Source organism: Arvicola amphibius, chromosome 5 (genome assembly GCF_903992535.2).
Source record: "Arvicola amphibius chromosome 5, mArvAmp1.2, whole genome shotgun sequence".
Taxonomy (NCBI): domain Eukaryota; kingdom Metazoa; phylum Chordata; class Mammalia; order Rodentia; family Cricetidae; genus Arvicola; species Arvicola amphibius.
The window spans coordinates 132,620,014-132,642,571 of record NC_052051.1 but is presented as its reverse complement, the minus strand read 5'-3'; the positions used below and the strand labels follow the sequence as shown (position 1 = coordinate 132,642,571).

At 42.3% G+C, this 22,558-nt stretch overlaps 1 protein-coding gene and 1 non-coding gene across 2 annotated transcripts in view; one reads left to right on the top strand and one right to left on the bottom strand.

Moving 5' to 3' along the window:
• Ccdc192 (coiled-coil domain containing 192) overlaps window positions 1-22,558 on the bottom strand; it is a 196,256-nt gene that overhangs the window by 56,850 nt on the left and 116,848 nt on the right. Inside the window, 1 exon segment of the mRNA XM_038331481.1 lies at window positions 6,098-6,230. Coding sequence (XP_038187409.1) covers window positions 6,098-6,230 — 133 coding nt within the window.
• Window positions 3,876-3,983, top strand: LOC119815916. Its single transcript, XR_005285594.1, has one exon. It is a non-coding gene; the product is annotated as a U6 spliceosomal RNA (small nuclear RNA).

The following is a 22,558-nucleotide window of genomic DNA, read 5'->3' as shown; positions in this document are numbered from 1 at the left end:
CTTTCTTTGGGATATACTTGTAGACTTGGTAGGGTTGGTAGTTATTATACCTTGGAGGTGGTTTTGGTTTTTTTTTGTTTTGTTTTGTTTTTTTTGTTTTTCGAGACAGGGTTTCTCTGTGGCTTTGGAGCCTGTCCTGGAACTAGCTCTTGTAGACCAGGCTGGTCTCGAACTCACAGAGATCCGCCTGCCTCTGCCTCCCGAGTGCTGGGATTAAAGGCGTGCGCCACCACCGCCCGGCTTGGAGGTGGTTTTGAAATTGCTATTTGTTTGCTTATAATTGAAGTGAAACCAACAGATTATAATAAAGCATAATAATCATTTTTACAGGGGCCTAATGTATAAACTGTATTGGGAAATTGCCCTATCTAGGCTTGGGACATTTTCTTCATCTCCTAATCCCTAGTTCTGTAACTTCCACTTGCAACAAGAGCTTTGATATGGAAGATGTTTGCCAAGACAGAGGAACATTGGGGAGGAAGTTTAGTCTGAAGCACCTGGGGTAAACGATTCCCCTTCAAACACTTTCACTTAGTTCCGGGGTGGTGGCAAAGCAACGTCTCTCCACTTCCTGAAGGACATAGAAAGGAAAGCAGCAGTTTGACTTTCAAAAGTCATGGGGTGATTTGTCCAGTGTTGGAAACTGGAATGCTACTTCTATTACACATCCTCACCCCCAAATGTGGCTGCCTCTAGGCAGATACTGAATCCTGGCAACCGCTGCACTGGGATATAGCAACATCACGTAGAGAATGTCCTTTTGTTTGTTGGTTTGGTTTGGTTTCTTTGTTGTTGTTTGTTTTTGTTCTGTTTGTTGAGACAGGGTTTCTCTGGGTAGCCCTGGCTGTCTTAGAACACTGTAGACCAGGCTGGCCTCGAACTCACAGAGCTCTGCCTGACTCTGCCTCCCAAGTGATCATTAAAAACAGGCACCACTACCATCTGATAAAAAAGGTCCTTTAAATGGGAGGAAAGGTAAAAGATGGCTTAAGAGTTGATACAACTCTCACTTGGCAAGTAGTGTATCATAACAAAAATTAGTTAAAATATTAAAACAACAAAAACAAAGGAGTAGATCCCTTTAAGGAAGCAAGCTTAAAATACACATTCTGGTTAAAGAGAGAAACTTTATATGACATCAAGTAACGGCATCTAATCAACAACAGGACTGGGTGGGAAAGGTGTTTTTTAAAGTAACTTGGGTGAAAATTGGTAAAGCACATACCTACATGCGTTTCCAGGGAGGGTTAGATATGAGGATGCTAACTGAATCAATGGTTTAACCCACGGCTGCAACCCAGTTGGAACAGACCGTTAGAAGGAGGTGGAAACTGTAGAAGGAGAGGCCTGGTTTGAAAAACTGGGTCACTGGGAGTGACGTTGAGGGCTGACTTGGCCTGGCCTCTCCCTTCTTTGCTTTGCTTCCTGTCCACCATCCAGTGAACAGCCGTGACACAAGATTCTGCCACCACCATGATGTTTCCGCCATAGGCTCAGAAACCAAGGAACCTAATGGGGCTGAGTCTTTGGAGACTGAGAGCTGAAACAAAACGTTCCCCAAACTTGTCCTGTCAGGTATTTTCATCACATTGACCCTTCTTCACCAGCGAGTAAGACTTCTGTCTTCCTAAAGCAAAGAGGGAAGGTGGCTCAATTCCCACACACTGGGATTTAAAGAGCAGACTCCCTCTGACTTTGAAAAACCTAGCACACTGGAACTCCGGTGCTACTGACAGACAACAAAGCTGTAAGCACTTCAAGAGCAGGCTCCGGAAACCACAGAAGGAATTTGCTTGGGTTGTGACTATGTGCACAAAATAAAACCAGCAAAGACTAGGGCTGTGAGAAGCCCGCTGGGCTGGGTTTTTTTTTTCTCTCTCTCTTTTAAGCAAGGGTGTTTTATTCTCAGCTGAACTCCTATGTATGAAGAAAAACAGCTTGGTGTCTCACTGTTCTCTCAAGTCAAGCATAAATATGCTTAAGATATTCCTAATATTCTGGAACATTCCCCGATCATAAGGTCCAAAAGGTGACCTGGTTGCTTAGAAAAAAAAAAGCAAACAAGGGGAGAAATGGTGTTATTTTGGATAGCAAAGATGCCTGTTTTATTGGGAAACAGTCCATTAATCTGTTAGGCTTGTAAGGATGGGTTTGTCTCTAACTGAGACAAGCGTGTCGTGGACGTCCAAAGACATGAACTGTTACAACCAACACTTTCCCTTGCCTCAGTGGGAATTGTCATCAAAAGCAGGCCACTGTTGTGGATGGCTACCCCATCACTGACAGAGGCTGGAAGGGGACGTCCTTCCCCAAACTGTTCACTACATCTCCAATGGGGTCGAAAATACAATTGGATAGTTGTTTCTTGGACCATAAAGGCCTTCTGCTCATTGATTAAAAAAAAAAAAAAGTCTACTTTTAAAGTATAAATGTCCCAGGGATTGATGACTCATTAAGTATTTCATTGTATTTTAACTTGACCACTGACTGATAGTGTATTGATACTGGGCTGTCTTTCTCTACTCCAGTAAGGGATATACCCTCCTTACATCCAGCTCTAAGCTTTCCAGGGGCAGCTGCCAGGCAGAGGACTCTTTCTCTCCCCACTTGCTTTCCCTCTACCCTGCCACCCAGTGGAAGGTGCAAGACCTAAGCTTATTCATCCATTATCCCACAGCCCAGGCCACATAGGGATATCAGCAATGGGTATCCCAACTGAAGCCAGATAGCCTTCTCCTTAACTAGAATTGCTAGGGACATGTTTGCTTTCTTCCTCTGCTTACAGTCAGCTTCTACCCTCTTCTGACATCTAACTTAAGACAGAGAAGACTCCGTGCAGAAAGAAGCAGAGATGAATGATAAAGGATGCCCTGAGGGTACCCGAGACTCCACTATGTTAGCTAATACTCTTCTCTTTCTTGATTTGTTTCCAACAATCGCCGATCATCCTTTCTCCTTAAGCTCTTAGACCCGGGGCATCTGCCATTTGCTCTGAGAGCCCCAAACAAACATTTTACAAAAAAGACCCCAAGAAAACTGGGGAGGACATAGTAATGTAAGTCTAAAAATGTGTGTGTGTGTGTGTGTGTGTGTGTATGTATGTATGTGTGTGTGTGTGAGAGAGAGAGAGAGAGAGAGAGAGAGAGAGAGAGAGAGAGAAAGAGAGACAAAGACAGACAGACAGACAGACAGACAGACAGACAGACAGACAGAGAGGGGAGAGAGAGACAGAGAATTGATTTCTTACATATAAGCCATTGTATATTATAAGTCCCTGGATAATCTTTCACACAATGTTGAAGAGATTTAGATTCAGAGGCATGGCAAGGTGACCAGGTGTTTGGGAATGCCAAGTAATATTAATCTGGAACCACCATGAACTTGACAATTCTTCTCTTAGACTGTGGAGTTCAGGGTAAGGCTTCACAGTAGGGACTGACTGATGAGTTAGAACGTGCAAATATTGACTTAAGAAGGAGTGGAGAGGTGGCTCAGAGGTTAAGAGCACTTACTGAGCTTCCAGGGAACCTGGGTTTGATCAGGTTTGGTTCCCAGCACCTATATGGAAGGTCATAACAGCCTAGAATTCCAGTTCCAGGAGATCAGGCACCTGCAGGTTCCCAAAGATATGTGGTACATACATTCATACAGCCTCACACACATCCACATAAATACAATAAATCAATCTAAAGAAAAGAATCAGAGATAGTCCAGGGATTCGGTTTCCTCACCAAATAAGACAAGCAACTTGTCGGACCACAATAGCTTACGATCACTGCTAAATTCTTACTCATTTTTTATCAGTGTATCAAATAAAAAGAGATTCCCTTCCCTTCGATATTATTAACATTTTGACCTATTAGAGTATCAAAGAGGCACTCACTTCCGAAGCATGCAGACTAAAACTGGAACTGTACATGGAAGATTAGCATGTCCCCTGAATGAGGATGATATGCAAAATTCATGAAAGACCCCACACCCTTAAAAAAACGTGCTTTGTTTGAAAATGTCATCGTGATGTCTAACAACTTATATGCTAATTGAAAACAAATAATTAAAAATAAACTATCCAAGAACCCAATTTATTACTAAAGGGTACAAAGTACCATTTTAACCAAAATGGAAAGATTTGTAAGTAGACAGCTTACAGTAACACTTTGGCAATAGGTTTACTAAGCAGCTGAAAGGTGGCAGGGTTTTGTCAAGTGAGCTGGAGCGGGTCCTCCCGTGTTCTACAATGACTTTTGGCTTTTTCTACATGACCAGTGGAACTCTGGGACAGTGTCTGTAGTAAAGACCGTTAAGCTGACAACATTTGCTAAAGGATTTTGTAAGAATTTGTGTTGGTCAAAAGACAAAAAGACTTCTTTATATGCTATTTTGATGAAAAAGAAAATAGTTTCCCTTTGACATGTATTCTAAAGTGACATCATAAAAGATCACTTGCATTCTGGAAAATTGATGTTCAGAATTAAAACTGAAAATCAGCCAGGCAGTAGTAGCCCACACCTTTAATCCCAGCATTCCTGAGGCAGAGGTAATAAGGTCTCTCAGTTCAAGATCAGCCTGGTCTACAAGGCAAGTTCCAGGTCACAGAGAAATCCTGTCTGGAAAAACCAAACAGTAGAAAACCAAATTCATAATGAAAGCTTTACCATGCAGTCGGGATGCTGGGAGTGTCCCTTTTGTGAAGCTGCCATATCGCCCACTGCTTCCTCCTCCATTTGTTCCCAAGTTGCTCCTCTTTTGCCAGCATTAATTATGAGTAAGAAAAGAAGCCAGAGTAAGAGCAATGACACGCTTCTGGCCTGGCAGGGAGAGCACACAGCAAATAATGACCCCTGGGGACCAGAGGTTAGCCTGAGATCCAGGGTCAGGAACAAGCAGCTGTATACCAGTGAGAAAATGTTTTTGGTCTGTCAAAGCCAAGAAGTGCATCTGCTTTAGTAAACGATGCTACCTCTCCAAGATTGCTTGCTCCTTTCTAAGCCAGGGCTGAGTTAGTCACCATCTCTGACCTTCTTTTATTCTACTGGAGTCTAGATATACACTTGGCCGTTGTTCTGAGAAGAAACATACATGGAATTCTGGGTAAACAGCTTAGGACATACTATTGAATATTACCTTGAATTATTGCCAGTGAAGACAACTTGAGGGGTTTTATTTTGATTCTCCCCCTCTGGTGTGTTTATAGCTTCTGTAGTTGTTCTATTTTTTTTTTCTAAATCAATGTAAAGCCAAGCATGGTCGTGCATGCCTCCTTCATAGCATCTGAAGTCTCAAAAGTTCAAAGCTAACTTGGGCTTTGTAATGAGACTCCCCCCGTCTCAGATATCACCACCACAAAACCCTTTACCAGTGAATGTAGAAGGACCTGAATTTGGAGCCTTACCACCCATATAAAAAGCTGAGCCAAGTGGCACATGTCTATAACCCCTCCAACTTGCCCGGCCATCCAGTGTACCTGAAACTGTGACTTTGGTTTCAGTGAGAGACCCTGTCTCAAAAAAACAAGGAGGAAAAAAATAGAGAAAAGCTCTTGAGATCAACCTTTGGCTGTCAAATGAACCTGTACATACACTTATGCCCACACATCTATATAGCTGTTAAGATTGTTCCAAATTACCCAAGATTTCATTCCCAAGTACCATTCCCTGTTGTTTCTGGCTTCATTCATCTGCTGGCAAGAAAAGAATGTCTTCATTTCTTGTGCCCATCTTGGCCTGTTGGCACTGCTAATCCTACTCTAGAGTCCAAGGCCTTGAAATGCCCTGTCCTTCTCATGCTCTGCCCTTTCCTTTCTGCCACCCAGTTTCGCCAGTGACATTTCTCAGATGCTTGTCAGCTCAGCTCTCCGCATACAGAGACATCCCCTCTGCAACCGCTGATTCATTAGCTCTGTCAAAAGGGCAAAGGAAATCCAGCCTGGAGTTCACAGATCCTGGGCTCACGTGTTGTCTAACTGAGCCAGACCAGCATCTAGGCCAGGACGCTACCAGGCACAGGACCCAGCATTTGGTTTTGCTGCCATTCGATCTGCACGCATCACCCAGAAAGAGGAGCCAATGTGCGCTTGTCACGGGGTAATGATACTGACCTCTAGGGCAAGGCCTTCCTTCACAGAGTGTCTTTATCTTCTCATTGAGTTCCAGGACAGTAATGGCAGCCTCTTGCTTAGCTATTGCCAAGTCAGTCTGTAGTTTTTTCACTGCCTTTTTGTGCTTTAGTTTCTTAGAAAAAAAAATAAGAATTTCCTGTCACTGGAGATGGCAGATGCATCAAAGAAATAAAGGGAATTAATGGCATCTGGGCAAGCATTGCTTCTGAAGTCCTGATTAGTGGAAACACTTCATCTGAGCCCACTTTCTCCATCAACAGCTCTTTTTACTTTCTGGAGGGGGAGGAGTTCATCTGAATATATAACTCACCTGTGGTTTGGATGCTTTGAATAGAAGGCAATTAGAAAAACACTATTTGTCATTTAGCATTTACTGCCAGGATGCTAATGCCTCGGAGTATCAGGTTTCTACCCCAACCTGTAAGCAGATTCATGAGAGACAACCAGAGCCCTCATTAGGAGTCTTCTCTCCTCTGACATTTGAATTTTATCTGCATTCAAATAAACTCTGGAATGCATGTTGCTACCAGGAAGAGCAGAAATGTAGACGTTTGCAGATACTTCTTGTGGCATGTGTAGAAGGAACATGGTCAGGTCTACACCTTCCTGGGAACTCTACTGGGAAGTATTTACACAACGGAAGGATTCACAATGAGCCTTTATGGATCTCAAAGTGGATTTGATTTGTCAGAAGTGGACTCATCTGCAGAGTTGGAGCCAGTTTGTTAGAACAAGTGCCGTTTTCGCACGTTCGTGTTGCTTTTGGGTAGCTGCCTTCCCCCTGGAGAGCTCCCCTTGCCAAGTCTTTGTGGCTGATAATTAAGAAGCCCAGAGAATGAACAAAAAAAAAACCAGTGCTTGTCAGACACAAATCTTGAGACAGGGAAAGGAATGCTCACTAGGAAAGAACCCACTCTTGTCTGGCCTCTGAAGGGTATGCACTCAGGTGCCAGGGAGTCAGTCTCTTGGTGTAAAAAGCCAGTGAGCTCAGCTAGTCGAACATCGTGTTAGAGAGACAGCTTTCAGGTTCTAAAGATGGGTGACTATGTAAGGGATGCAGCTCAGTTAGAAAGCAGACACGCAAAAGCAAGGGTTCCCTAGCTAGCATGGAGAAGCAAAATCAAGAGTAGATTGCCAAGCTTGGCACGGTCCCCCAGGCCTGCAACCCCAGCAATCCCTGGGAAATGAAGGGAGGGGCAGCAATAGGGTCAAGGTTATTCTTCGCTACACATCAGAGATCAAAGCTAGGGTGGAGCTACAGGAGACCGTCACTTGAGAAATCAAAAACAGAGATGGACTGTCTTTCAGACTTAACACACGATGCGAACACCATAAAATCTTAACTCACAGCATCACGATGGCTAAAGGAAAAGAACAACTCAAAGGAATGGTAGGTAGGCAAAGGGGTCTTTCTCCAGGGAATCGGAGAGCTGGCATATGGCAGGGCTTGCCCTTGGCAGTCCATGGCCCAGGCACCCTGTCTTCTCAGCAGCCTTCCTCATCTCATTACGACCCACTCCCTAATTATCAGGAACTGCACTGGGCTGGCTGGCTGCTGAAATCAAGACCAGTCCAGCCCTGTAGTTTCTCCCCTTCTTCTGAGTGTCCAGTCACTAAAACCATTCATGATTCACCTTGGGAAACAGATTGGTTCCGGAAGAGACTGCGCTGAACAGGGAACGCTGAACAGTGTCAGGAAACGTGCTCACAGTCAGTTATTAAATTGTTGGGCAGATTGCTATCTCTTCTCAGGAGCTAGCTTGAGCCAGTCTGTCCCTAAAGACCTTGTCTATCCCAAGCCTGCAGCAATGGCGTCTGGAGGGCACTGGGTTCCTGCTCCTTTCCCTGTTGCTCTCTCAAGAGTATTCCCCACTTGGGTTTTCACCATGCCTTTACAGCTTAGAACGTTGGAGACAGAAGAAAATGGATACCAACAGTGAAGGAATAGGGATGACGCAGAGATGTCCAACAAGTGGGGAAAAGAAGAGAAACGATGGAAAAGAAGAAACACTAATGAAGAGGGGGCGTGGCAAAGCACTGAGGACAAGATGGATAGATGGGGCCAGCCACACTGACATGCGCAGAACAGCAGAGCGAGTGATGAACTGGGAGAGAAACAGACACGAGCCACACTGAGGGGCAGAGCGAGAGCTCTGTATGCTTGGGGTTAAAAAATAATATCAAGGATGAATTAAGAATTGAGAATTTAACTTTCCTCACGATTCTTGTTTTTTTTTTTAACTTTTCCTTTTTTGAAACAAGGCTTTGTTGTGTATTCCAGGGTGGCCTCAAATTTGAGATCTTACTTCCTTTATAGATGTGTGAACACTGAAAATTCTTAATAGTCTATATTCACTTTCTTAAGCCACATTAAAACTGTTTAAAGGTAAGTATTTTTCTAGAAACTCTTCTTAAAGTAGGCATTGCTCATAGGTAAACAAAAATCATAAACAAAGGCAACCTGTGAGGGTTGGTGAACTATAGCCAGGAGCTGACATGATATTCCTCTGTTAGAAAAGTCACACTGATACTTTGACAAGGCTGCAGAATGCAGGAACCCAGGTGTAGACAAATTGCCTCTCAATAGCAACTCGGACTTCCAACCTTCCCCCCCTTTGGTTTTAGTTTTATTTCTTGGTGTTTGAATTCAGATCCTTGAATGCACTAAGAATGCATCCACCACTAAGCTCTGACCCCAACCCCTCAACTATTCATTCAAAATATTTTACTTTAAAAATATACAACTTCAAGACGATATTGTTTTTCTCTTCTGGAGGTGACGTGTCAACCTTTTCATATTATTATAACATTTGTCTGTTCGCCTTGTGACCTAATAGGGAAGTTGAGGCTGTTTTGTTTGGAGACGGCGGTATCCAAGGGCAGTCACGACAGTTGTCTCCAGCTATCGGAGGGACTATTGGAGGGGAGAGGAAGTTGAGTCAAACCGTGCTGTTCTAGAGATACCATGAAGAACAATGGGGAGAAAACATAAGGAGGCAGGTCTTGGCAGGACATGAGAAAACACTCCCCAACAATCAGAGCTGCCTCTATAATAAGACAGGATGGGTCCTGGCGAGGACCTGCTGCCCTGGGAATGATCAAGTAGAGGCAGGAGGAACATCCCCAGGCAGGCCCGCCGTAACTCTGGAAGCTGGGTCAAGAGGTATTTCTGGGTTTGGCTCACCCCCCAGTTCTTTCCCTCTCTGGCTCCTCCCACTTACAGAAAGGGCACAGGGCAGATACAAAGAGCCCCGCCTCTGAAGCCTGGGGAGCTATTAAGAGTCGCCAGAGACATTTTAAAGATGATTCTGGTTATTTGTGAGAAATTGGTTAGAAAGGCCTGCACTTCTTTTAGAGTGTGAGGATGATGTGACCCAAAACATTAATTTTGTTATTTAACTTCAGAAACAAAGGTTAGGGGGAGTTAAGTTCACAATAAAAATTAAACAATAACAACCACAATAAAAACATCTAGATTGGTTGCCTAGGTTTCTATGGTAAGGTTTTGGTTATTTAGACAGTATTTAGAATAGTTTAACATCCTCGTCTTTTTTTCTCCATCTCCAGACAGAACGTGTGTTACTAATTCATAGATTTAACGAAGCCCTTTGGGCAGTTTGAAAAATTCAGTTTGCCAATGTGTTTTACTAGTCAGGGACATCAAATGATTTCAACAATGATAATATTTTCCTTTGCTTTTCTTGGCATTCACTAGCCAGGCAACCCAAGTTTTGTACTTGAATCTAATGGAGTCTGTTGTGGTCTCCCTAGTAACCAGGGACTCTCTTTAGTCATCACCAAAAGGATAGGAAGGCTTCTATTGCTTGGAGCTAAATCCCTATTACTTCGCTGCTTTCCTATTTCTCCCAAAGGGTGGGAAGAGGGAGGAAATCATGCATTTGTGCTATGTTTTGAAAAGGAAATATTTATCTGTATCATATTGCTGAATGGCTTGCCTTAATAACAAGTCAAGAAATAGCTGGGGAATTATTTATAGGGGAGTTTTGACACAGTTCTCAGTGGTATTGTCAATTTCTGGGTGTTTCTACATCCTTTGAATCAAGGCCTCCTACCATGCAGCTGGGTCTTGTCACTTAATGGTCACGAGAAACTGGGCTGGCCACATGTCATTGACAAGTTCCATCCCTACTGTGGTGATCAAATGACATAGCGTGTAGATGCGGACACTGTTCTATGTTTGCAGTATGTGTTTTTAATCATTATCCCTTGAAACATGTAGGACACATGTTTGCCCTTCACGAACATATGACCACATCTTTGTAAAAGATGTCCTTTTTTATCCTTTGTAACAAGTGAATCTGTCCTTATTTGGAAGTAAGACTTTCCTCTTTATAATTATCTGCCTGGTTGCCTTGATTTCCTTATGGATAGACAAAATAAACTTAAATGCCCTGAAAATAGACATGTGAATGACTTGATCCTCTCTTCAGCCAGTGCTGGCCAGATGCCGGGGTGAAGTCAGTGGCTGCCTGTGTGACAGGAGCTGAGGAGTGTTCTAAGGGTCTAGTCCATCTTCCCAGGGCAACACCCTTGTCTCTATGACAATGAATATTTCCCCCATGTCTGAAACCTGCCTGGCTCATCCCACCTTCATTTCTTACATCCCAAAGATGAAAGGGTTGTCTACAGTTGACCACTAATAACATGCTCACTGCCAAGGGTGTAGGACGGAATTGGATTTGAATGCAGGGCCACATTTCTCCTTCCACTCCCTTTCTTAGTTGATAAAGCAGTGAAAGTATAGTAGCGCTTGGCTTAAAAGTCAACCGTGCCTCTTCTCGTATGTCTTTACTCGTCACAGCCCCAGGAGACCATCTCAAAGTCTAGGGACAGCAACCATGTACCCTGTGTATGGTTCTTCCCAACCCATTCAGGCCATGTTTAGCGATTCTTTATGCCTCCTTGCAAACATGCCCTCCGGTGTGGTGATATTTCACTTGTATTTTAATAAATAAAGCTTGTCTGAAGTTCAGAGAGTAAAACAGCCACACTGGTCAGCAGTGGGGACACACACCTTTAATCCCAGTAGCCACACTAGTTTGCCATAGAAACTGGGCAGTAGTGGTTAACCCCTTGAATCCCAGCCCTAGAGAGGAATATAAGATGGGAGGAGACAGCTCTTACACACAGTTTCATTCTGAGATTCCTGGAGGCAGGATCACCATTTCAGACTAAAGTAGAGGTAAGAGAGGCAGGGTCGCCATTTCGGACTGAGGTGGAAGTAAGAGCCAGTGGCTGGCTGTTTTGCTTTTCTGGCTTTCATGTTGAAGCCCGATTTCTGTCTCTGGGTTCTTGTTAGTCATGCTACACTCCAGCCATTAACCCACATCTCCACTGCTCATTGGTGGAACCTATTTGTCACTCAACTCATGTCTCTCCAGGTAGATGAGATAGCTGTGCTGTTGAAGTACTAAGATGGACTTGAAGCAAGGTCCTTACTGATTTTTTTCAACAGCAATGGGAGGAATTGTTAGATAATAGTATCATTAATATCTTATAAGTTAATTAAATGTAATTTAACAAACATATATAAATCAGTGGCTTTGAAGTAGTATGAGGAGGCGTTTATAAGGTGGTTGCTGTGGTCACTCCTAGAGAACCTAGAAATTAAATGAAATATTTGATAAACCCCGCTAATAGCAATGCAGGCAAGGTGTTGTTAATTTCTGTCTGTTGCTCGGGGGATTATCATCACCTTTATTTACTTAGTTGTTTGTTTGCAGACAAACACCATGCATTTCTGAGTCAAATGGCATGCCAGAGAAGGTCAATCAAACGAAACTCTCCTACAAAGCATTGCAAAGTGAAAACACAAATAAAAGCTTGCTCCATTTGGTCAGGTATCAAGGAAGAGTTGGTACCCAAAGTCTTAGGGCTTGAGTAAGGACGTCACCATGCATCTATGCCTGTTCAAATTCTGGTAGATGCCAAGAGAGCCAGTTTCAAAAACCAGAACCAACATGTATCTAGCTCTTTCCAGTACCCCTCCCTCCCATTCTGTTAATTTATTCATCTCATTTGATAGCCGGAAATCTACACAGTGCATTTTAATTTCTCCCCAAACTTACTAAGGTTGAGATTTCCAGGAGCAAAGCAACCTTGAGAATTCTGCAAACACCTGAACTGTCCAGAGGAGGAAGGGCTGCCCTATAGTAAGAACCAGGTCTCAATTATTTTTCTTTATGAGAAAAACAACTATTAGAGATACGAGAGGGTTTCCAGTTGATATCTTAGCTTCCAGAATCCCAACATAAGTGTCCATTTAATAGAAATTACAGAGGAATAGAAACCAAAGTGGCATTGTGCACTTTGGAAAGCATTTCCATGGCAAGGGAATATTTTCTAACCAAAGAATTGTATTAAATCTTTGCACTAAAGACAATAAGCTGCTGTTCCCTTCCTGTGGCATGCAGCCCATTGCCGGGAATTTTCTAGAGAGAAACGAACACATATTGACCCTCTGCAGCTCACTGGACACAGCTCGTGGAATTTCATATTCATTGGCTCATTTCATATTTATAGCCACCCAGTGAAATTAGAGTATTGTTATTCTCATTTTTAGACATGGGTACTGAGTCACAGAGAGGTTAAAGTAGGTTGCTTAACGTGTGCAGATCTAAATGCTTGTGGACAATTTACACCCTCCCATCTATCCCTAGGGAAAACTGGGACACAGTCCTCTGAGTTGTGCCTAGCATGGAACCATTTTACAGTCTACAGCTATCTAATGGGTGTGTAGCTCCTGACGGTGGAATTCTGACACTGTGAACTTGACCTGAGAGTGAGACCTAGGAAGTCATATTGGACCCTCAAATCCTAGAATAACATAGATTTGGACTTTTCAGAGCCAGAGGATCTGACTTTTTATCTCTGTCCCTCTGCCTATGCCAGTCTTATATTGCTTTCTGGCCAGAAGAGCTTAAGAACAATTGAATAGGTATATGATTGGCACTCAGGGCTGTACCTAAAATCCCTCGAGTCTATGGCTCCAGTATCAGAAACAGTGGGACTTCAGGCAGTTAGCCTGCTCTTAAAGCATTCTTTATATAGTTAGCCAGTGGACGCACATGAGCATGTGCACACACACACACACACACACACACACAGAGAGAGAGGGGGGAGGGAAGGAGGGAGAGAGGGAGGGAGAGGGAGAGAGGGAAGAGACAGAGAGAAGAAATAAAGACAGAGACAGAGAGAGAAAAAGAGAGGGAGAGAGGGAGGGAGAGAGAGAGAAAGAGAGAGAAGAGACAGAGAAGAGATAGAGACAGAGACAAAGAGAGAGAAAAAGAGAGGGAGGTAGGGAGAGGAGGGAGGGAGGGAGGGAGAGAGAGACAGAGAAGAGAAAGAGAGAGAGAGGGAGAGAGAGAGAGAGAGAGAGAGAGAGAGAGAGATTTTGCTCATGATAAAAAGGAGAGTCTAGGCAACCAACGTTTTAGTAGCTTAGAAGAAATGAGCTCTGGGATAGACTGTTTTCCTATTTTTCTGAGGACCCTGAGTTCAGAGCCCAGACTGCACACTCTTCACCACAGGAACCAAACAGGGTCAGTCTCCACCAGCAAACTTGCTCTTACAGCGCTCAGCTATATGCTATGTTGTACTGCTAAAGATGTTCTGAGACCAAGGGGTAGGTTTGTCTGCTCTTTCACTGTGTGATACAGCCTCAGTTTCCCTACCTAGAAAAGATCAATCAAACTGACAGGATTTTTGAGAAAGAATCTATTGAATGATAACTCTGATTTTGGCTGAGCCCAGCAAGAAGAAAGCAAAGTGTTTAAGGGAATCTTGCCCAAAGAAAAATGTGGGCAGTACCACAAATGCCAAGTCTACTTGGTCTCAGCATTTCAAACCACACCCTATGAACAGAGAGAAGTGCATTGTCACACCTAACAGAGCCTGGTAGGAAACTGTTTCCCAGTCCAATTCTCCCCGGGGATGGAGAGAGCCCAAAGAGCCCCAGCTGTACATGAAGCAATTTCATTTTCTCAGCCCCACCTCTACAGGTGCTGGGATCATTAGCAAACAGCCCCAAGTGACGTGGGTGGAAAAGAACAGAAACCCGAAGCGATTATACACACGGTGAAAATGAATTCCCTTATCTGTCTGTGTGAGAGATGCTAAGTTCCTCTAACATGATCACAAAACAACAAAGCACTTTGCTATGTGATTACTTCACAGTTGGGCTGATTCTGTTTTATCTTTTTTTCTGGATTCAGCACTCCATTTGAACATGAGGAAAGGTGTCTTTCTAGAAGGGAATGGATACTATTGATCACCTGTGACCCCTCTTGACTCCTAAAGCCAAGGGGTACATTCAAGGGCCGGAAAATCAAGATCCTAAGCATTGAGCTGCTTCAATGACTTTTAAGGCTTCTTCCTGTAATCCAGACAGCCTAATTAAGTTAATATTCCCAGTCAACAGCTCTTTGTTTTGTTTTGTTTTTTGTTTTTTTGCCAAGCCTCTCTTTGCCCCCAAAGTGGTAAGCAACAGATGGTACCTGCACATTGCGTGCAAGTGGTGACCCTAAAACAATTCTACAATAATCAAGAAAGTCAAATAGCAAAGAGGAAAGCACTCTTAGGATGGGAACAGCACCTATGCAGCACAAAACACCTGCAAACACTACACAAGAGAGAGAGCAACTAAGTGGGGCATTTTCTGCAGTATATATTGTTTTCCCATGCAATAAAATGTTTCAAAATGTTTACCACTTTACAACAGAAATCCTCCAGGCTCTCATGTGAGAAAGGTTTTATGTTAAAAGTGTGTGAGGGTTAATTGTTTAAAAGTGCTGAGAAGTTTATGAATTGAGAGTATCACTGACTGCATTATTATTTTGAATTTTGATTTTTTGCAAAGCACAGTTTCTGAGATCCTAATCAATTCTTGGCAATGAGTCATTCTGGTACATGATCTTAGAGTAAAATCTGCTTAGTAGCCACAATTAAATCAGTAATTTGTCAATTCCGTAATTTTTCAATTGCTTTAATCTGATGTGTCTGGAACAAAAATAGTTGTACAGGGGACAACTATTAAGATTTCCCCTAATAAACTAAAAACTTATATTTCATTATAAGTGCTCTTTGAAAGTAGAATGGCCTAACCCAAGAGATAATTGTGGGCACTGTAATGCACATATGGAGTACCTAGAGATGGCTGTGGGTGGTGTAATGCACATCTGGAGTACCTAGAGATGGTTGTGGGTGGTGTAATGCACATCTGGAGCACCGAGATGATCATAGGTGATATTATGCACATCTGGAGCATGTAGAGATGATCATAGATGATGTAATGCACATCTGGAGCACCTAGAGATGATCGTGGGTTTTGTAATGCATATAGGCAGTACATGGGGATGATCACGGGTGGTGTAATGCACTTCTAGAATTCCATCCATCTTCTTAGAAGACTCAGTAAGGAAAATGAAACGAGTCTAGAGTTCAGGACCAGCCTGGGGAATGCAGAAATATCCTAGCTCTAAAGGAGAGAGAGAGAGAGAGAGAGAGAGAGAGAGAGAGAGAGAGAGGATGGAAGAAATCACCCCTGCTTATCATTCATTATGTCAATGGAAATTTGTTATCTCTTCTCTGTAGAAACAGCTCAGCACTTGGGGAAAAGGTCTCAACATGCAGCAATAACTGCAACCCTAAGTTGTTTTATCCCTTTATTCCTTATCCTCAACATCCCAGCTATGACTCTAGTTGCATATATATCTTTCTATATTGTTTAGAGAAACTCTCTGGTTCATATCATGAAACCACATTTCTTGGCATTGAGACTAAAATATTGGGATTTATGCACAGTTGCTTGAAAATAGTGCTTGAAACAAGTTACTTTCAGAATCTGCTCTGTGTATGTCCTGGTTTGCACACCATGACCTGATAAAAATCTCTGGATTGAGTGTGAGGAGCGGAGGGGAGGGAAGGTGTGGTGGTGATGTAGACTTCTGCTTTGGAGGTATTAGCAAGTTTCAGTTGCATATTTTAACAAGTCTAAACAAATACCCTTGCTAGAAAACAGTTCATCAGATAGAAATTATTCCTCGGATCTGTGGGTCTCAAGGGTCTGCCTCACTTGTTACTCCACTCTCTACAAAGCGCCTTCCCTAATTTCATTATAAATCTAACAGGGAGATGATTGTACACGAATCTGATCTCCCTGGTTAAGATCTGTGACTAAGTATAGGAATCATGGCCAGTAGGTCTCTATGCTTGTTCTCATCAGCACGCCATCCTCCCAAATGTGCCAGGAAAACAGTAGGGAGGGGAAAGCGTAGACTTGGCTAAGTACCGCTTGCCACATCTCTCTTGTGTCAAAGTTTCCCAGAGTCTGAGATAGCAAGATTTAGGGATACGTGTGCCAGTTGTTTGTCAATAAAAGGTTGACGATTTCACAACAGAGTCATGATAAATTGCCTTTTTTTCTTCTTGACCCAGAAAGGTTCACGTGTGCTGGTACATTTTGGTTATCTTGGTACAACTATAGCCACCTAGGAAGAGGGAATGTCAATTGAAGAACTTGCTTCCAACAGATTGGCCTATGGGCAAGCTTATGCGCATTTTCATGATTAATGACTGAGGTGGGAGGGCTCTGCCCACTACGAAAAGCGCCACGCCTGGGCAGGTGACCCTGGATTGTATAAGAAAGCTGGTTGAGCAAGGCATGAGGAGCAAACCAGTAAGCAGTGTTCCTCAGGGCCTCTGCTTCAGCTACTTCTCCAGGTTCCTTTCTGTTGTTGCTCTTCTGCAAGATGATGACGGACTGTAGGCTGTAAATTGAAACACATCCTTTCTTCTCCAGGTTGCTTTTTGGTCATGGTGTTTATAACATCAACAGAAAGCAAAATAGAATACCATGGGAACCACATTGGCTGAGTTTGATTTGAACTTGAACTTCCAAATCATCAGAAATGGAAATGCCTGGTGCCCAGGAATACATCCCTGAGGGGCCCAAGGCTGATTCTGAAACTCCAGTATGAGAAATAAGGCAGACACAGGGCCAGCCAATCAAGCATTGATGAAGTCAAAATTCAGGGTATGCCCAAGAAATATTTTTATTATGTAAAAGAATGAAGAGATGAACTAGATGCCTCTTCATTTAGTTCAAATGTCACATATCAAAGTTGACATTAACTTCTCTTTGCTCTAACTCAGTTCCATAAAGGCTTATGTAAACTTATGTTAATTTTCTGAGTCACCAGGGCACATCACTTTCCACTGGAGACTACAACATGTTCATAATCTTATCACATGGAAGTTTATGGTGTAGGACTGTCAAGTACAGAGATGTTGCTGCCGGGCTGCCAATTTCCAGGTATCTTCCAGCTTGCCAAAACCTAGGACTCCCCATTTTCTCTTCTCTTCTCCTCCAGGTAGCGATAATTTCTCTGTTTCTATGAATCTGACTATTTTGGGAACCTCAGGTAAATAAGATTATTATGGAGCACATTATATTCGAGGCTTGTTCATACTGAAACGTGGGTTAGAATTTCCTTCACTTTTAAGGAATAAAATTCTATGGCATGAAAAGGTCATATGTTTTCTTTTAATATTTTTATTGTGTGTATGTCTTAATGTCTATATATATGTGGTGTGTATGTGTGTGTACATGTGGGCTGTGAGGTGTGCATGCCACATACATGGATATAAGAGGATAATTTTGTGTAGCTGGTTCTCTCCTTCCACTTTTATGTGGGTCCTAAGGATCAAACTCAGGTCATCAGGCTTATAAACAACCTTTGTACATTGAGCCATCTGGCACTAGGCACCATTTTGTTTATCCATTGATTCATCTAAGCACATGGTTTGATCTCACTTCCTGCACTGTACAGCAGATGTATATACATATATATATATATATATATATATGTTTTAAATTTTTTGAGATTATTATATAATTGTGATGTTTCTTCCTTCTTTTTCCTCCCTCCACACTATTAATGGCCTATATTTCATTGATTGTTCCCATATATATGCATATGTATGTGTATATAGATGTGCATGTGTATATGTATATATATATGTATATGTTCCTAAATATAACCTGCTCAATCTGCATAACATTAGTTGTGTATGTTTTCAGAGCTGACCGTTTGGTATCAGACTGTGTGTGCTCTTCCCTGGAGAATATTATTCCTTTCATCTGATGAAGAGTTTAGATATTTTTCCCCTTTCTGTTGCTTGACTCTTCAGTGGGTTAACTATTTTCTTTACTACGAAGATATGTGTTAATTTGACTTAATCTTATTTTCAGTAACTGAACTATAGCTTGATGACTAAGGCTAGGCCCTTTATAAAGAAGAGAGGCTTATTTAGCTGGGTTCTAAAAGGTTGAGGGTATGGCACTGAATCAACAGGTTCAGTTCTGGTGAGAAGTTCCCAGTGGATGGTGTCATAAGGGTGGGAATTTGTGTTAGAATGAGCAATGGCATCACTAGACAGGAAGTCAAAGAGGAGCATGCAGGCTTGTTGTTTTAGGAACAACCTTCTCACAAGGATTAATTTACTGTCCTAAGAGAACTATGCCAACCCCTGTGAGGAACGTGCTGCCACTAAGATAAGGGCCCCTTTAAACATTCCGCCATCTCAAGGTTTTTACATGGATGTAGTTACCCACATTGGTGCACCAATCATCTCCCAACATTGCCACATGCAGGACCGTGTCTCAACTGCAGACTCTGTGGTTTGGAACAAATCACACCCAAACTGTAACAAATGCTCTTTGCCTGGTTTTACTTTCGGATGCTCGTCTCAATTATATCTTATATCAGTGGCTTGGAGTGTTTCTCTTACATTTTATCTAGTAGTTTAATAGTGATTGTTACATCACAGATTTATGAATTAGCTTTTCCTTGCAAGTCTGACCTAGAGCCTGCCCCAGTCTTAATAAGGAACAGCTGCAGGCTGTCATTGATCAAGAACTTTCCCCAGTCTTAAGAAGGAATGGCTTTAGGTTGCCATTGTGCTTGATACTTGTTTTATTCGGGATTTATAAGACCTAATGACAGGGGAAGGCTGGGGTCATCGTAAAGCCAATGCACTAGGCTAGAAAATTGGTAAAATGTTCTAACTGTCCAAAGGTGGTTAGAAAGACATAGGAGATCGCTATGAGGTAAACCATTCAGTGGTAATCTTCCTCTCAGCTACTGTTTCAAAATAGAAATGCCAAGATTTCCTTCCCTCTCCTCTATCCTCCACCCACATACTGGGGAGACCTTAAAAAAAATAGGCTCAGGTTTCTCTCCAAGTCAGCTTCAACCCAAATTGGATGGGATATTAATCTGCAAACTATAGGCTTCCTGGTTAGTCTTGTGGAGGCAGACTAGAGGGGGATCTATGGGGGAAGATCCAGATGCTGGCCACAACAGCTGCAGGAGTTCCTCCATGAACAGCAGTGTGCTTGCACACCTGAGAACAGGTAAGCAGCCAGGAGTGCAGCCCAGAATGTGGGACCAACCCACTAATTTGCATATGGGACATTCCCATGGGAACAGGGTCCAAGTAATGTGGGTGGCCAATTTCAGCTTTAGACAGAAAAAGATTACAGAAAAGGGATCGCTGGTTTTAGAAGTCATAACTCCAGGAGTTAAACTTCTTAGTGTAAAGATGAACACCGTCTTGAATACCAACCTGCACTAAGTCACTAGGAATTCCAGTGCCTCTCCCCTCCCTTTGAGCGATGTGCCTCTGTCTTCGGATTCTCAGTTCCCACCCATAACTCCTTCCTGGATCACATTATGAAAAAAGTCCCTATGTCTGTCATCATACTCACTGCCTTGCTCAGAGCCATGCTAGCGACTTCCACAAGCTTCAAAGAGACCTACCAGGAGAATTCTAAGTACTTTCCTTAACTCTTACAGCAACAGAGAGATCTAAGACAAGTGTGTCTCTCATTTTTTTTAGAGTGCCAAATGGAAATTCTGAAAGCACCTTGGGGTTTCTAAATGGATGAGCAAACTCATGCGGATTAAACTCTTTGTGCTTCCAACTCAAAGGGAGGTTGAAAGCAGTCACTTGAAGAATCTTTTAAGACACTCTCCTTTTAAAAGCTTTATGATGATGATTGATTTTTCTTACTTAAAAAGTAACCCAAGAGCTAGCTGAGAAGTCCCAGGGTTATAATCCTAGCTTTTGGGAGGCAGAGGTAGGAGGATGGGGAGTTTAAGGTCAGCTCAGCTACATAGAAAGTTTAAGGTCTGTCTTGATATATAAGGATTCTCCCGAGAGAGAGAGAGAGAGAGAGAGAGAGAGAGAGAGAGAGAGAGAATCAAAACAAAAACATAATTCCTACCAAGAAATTACAAGATTATGAATAATAAGAGTCTGAAAGTACTTTGCATATTCAAATGTTTGTATGAATACTTGCATATATAAATGCATATGTGTGAGTACATGTGCATATATATATCTATATATATGCATGTGCACATGCATTTAAGTGCTTGTGCATGTACACTATGAATTGAACCTAAAGCCACAGGCCTGCTAGGTGAGTTCTTTACTACTGGGCTACAATTATAGCACACATGTAAATTCATTTCCAATATGTATACAGGGACATAGCTTAGTTGGTGGAGTGCTTGCCTGGCATTCATAAGGTCCTGGCATCAATCCTTAGGACTGGTGGGCAAAAGGCATTTGGAAAAAAAATATAGAACAGGACTGAATTAACAAAGTAAAAAAAATTGAGAAAGAATCAAAACCATGATAATGGGGTGTGTGTGTGTATATATATATATATATATATATATATATATATATATATATCACATCTGTAAAACTGTCAGGCTGGTGGAACAGACTTAATAAGCTGGCATGTGATCAGGGAGTGTGTGTGGAGGGCATCATGCAAAGCTACAGAGACATGAGGGAGAATGTGTAGGCTATGTAAGAACACTCTAAAATTGGAGTGGCACAGGGATTTCTAAACGCAGTTGCAGATCTTGGATCTGGCTGGTTTTCCCTTCTTTCCAGCTGGAGGAGGATCACTATGAATGCACAGAGTGAGTGAGCCTCTGCAGCCTTTGCAGACTGAAGCTAGCAGTAGGCAAATGCTTTGTGCAGAGGTAGAGGAAGCATGCCTTTGTTTGTCAAAGAGAGACTTGGTAAATGGAATACTGGCATGAATGGGACAATCACAGTTCTTTGATAGCGTTTAGAACCTAGTTATGAAAAACAAACTCAAAACAGTAATACCCATCCTGCTGACAAGTGTCATAATAATCATGAAAGGAGTGACATGTATCCAGATGGATTTTCATAAAAGAAGTGACTTTGCCAAGGATAGTGGGGAAATCCTTCATAGTTTAATGAAATATAAAAGAAAAGATACAAATGGGTTTAAATAGTACAAAAGTATATGAAAATGAATTAAGCAGAGTGGGTAAAGTCTTGTGATGGAAAGAGAAAAGACGAGCAGAGGGGTCTGGAAAAAACCCAGGGGGCCTCCAGTCAAAAGAGGCAGGCTGTGGAGCCAGACAGGAGCCTCATGGAAAGCAGTAAGAGGGAACTGAAATAATTTGTGCATGCAATCAATATGATAGTATTTATAATTTAATAAGTACAGCAGATATTGTTTATCCAGCATATACTATATTCTGGCATCATTATGGATGTTTGCCACGTATGTTCTCATTCACACACACAACACCCCATGAGAAATATACTATTGATAGTCTCATACATACAAGCAAATAGACGTGTAGTTGTCATGCAGAGGGTTAACTGGGTGTGCAAACTTTACCAGACTGTAGTGTCCAGTTGTCTGGCCAAATACTAGCTTGGATAATGATGATGTAAATGTACCTGTGGATATGATTAACATTTACAATCAGTCAACTTTAAGTAAAGAAGATTATAACGTGGGTGGGCCCCAAGCAATCATGTGAGGCCCTCACAAGAGAAGATATGAGTTTCTTGAAGAAAAAGCAGCCGTGCTTCTAGACACCACCATGGAAAGCCTGACTGAGCTTCCTGATCACTACTTCAAACTGAAGACTTAGAACTCAAAAACTACAACATCAACTCTTCCTCAAATTTCCAGTCTGCCAGCCGGCACGATAGACCTGCACATTCCAACTGTAACAGGCCCCAGCATTGCGTGAGTCGATCAATTCATCAGTTCATCATTCTCCTCTCTCTCTCTCTCTCTCTCTCTCTCTCTCTCTCTCTCTCTCTCTCTCTCTCTCTCTCTCTCTCCCCTCTTTCCCTTCCTCTTACCCTCTATCATATTGTTGATGTTCATACAAACCCTGAACGTCTCAGTGAATAGATTCAAGCAAACCAAGGCAGAATGGAACCACAGTAAAAAAAAAAAAAAAGAAAGAAAATGGATTCAGGAACTTAGGCATATTATGATGGGACCAGAGAAGTTGAAAGAAGAGAATGGATTGTAGAAATAGAAGTAATGATTTAAAAGAGGGA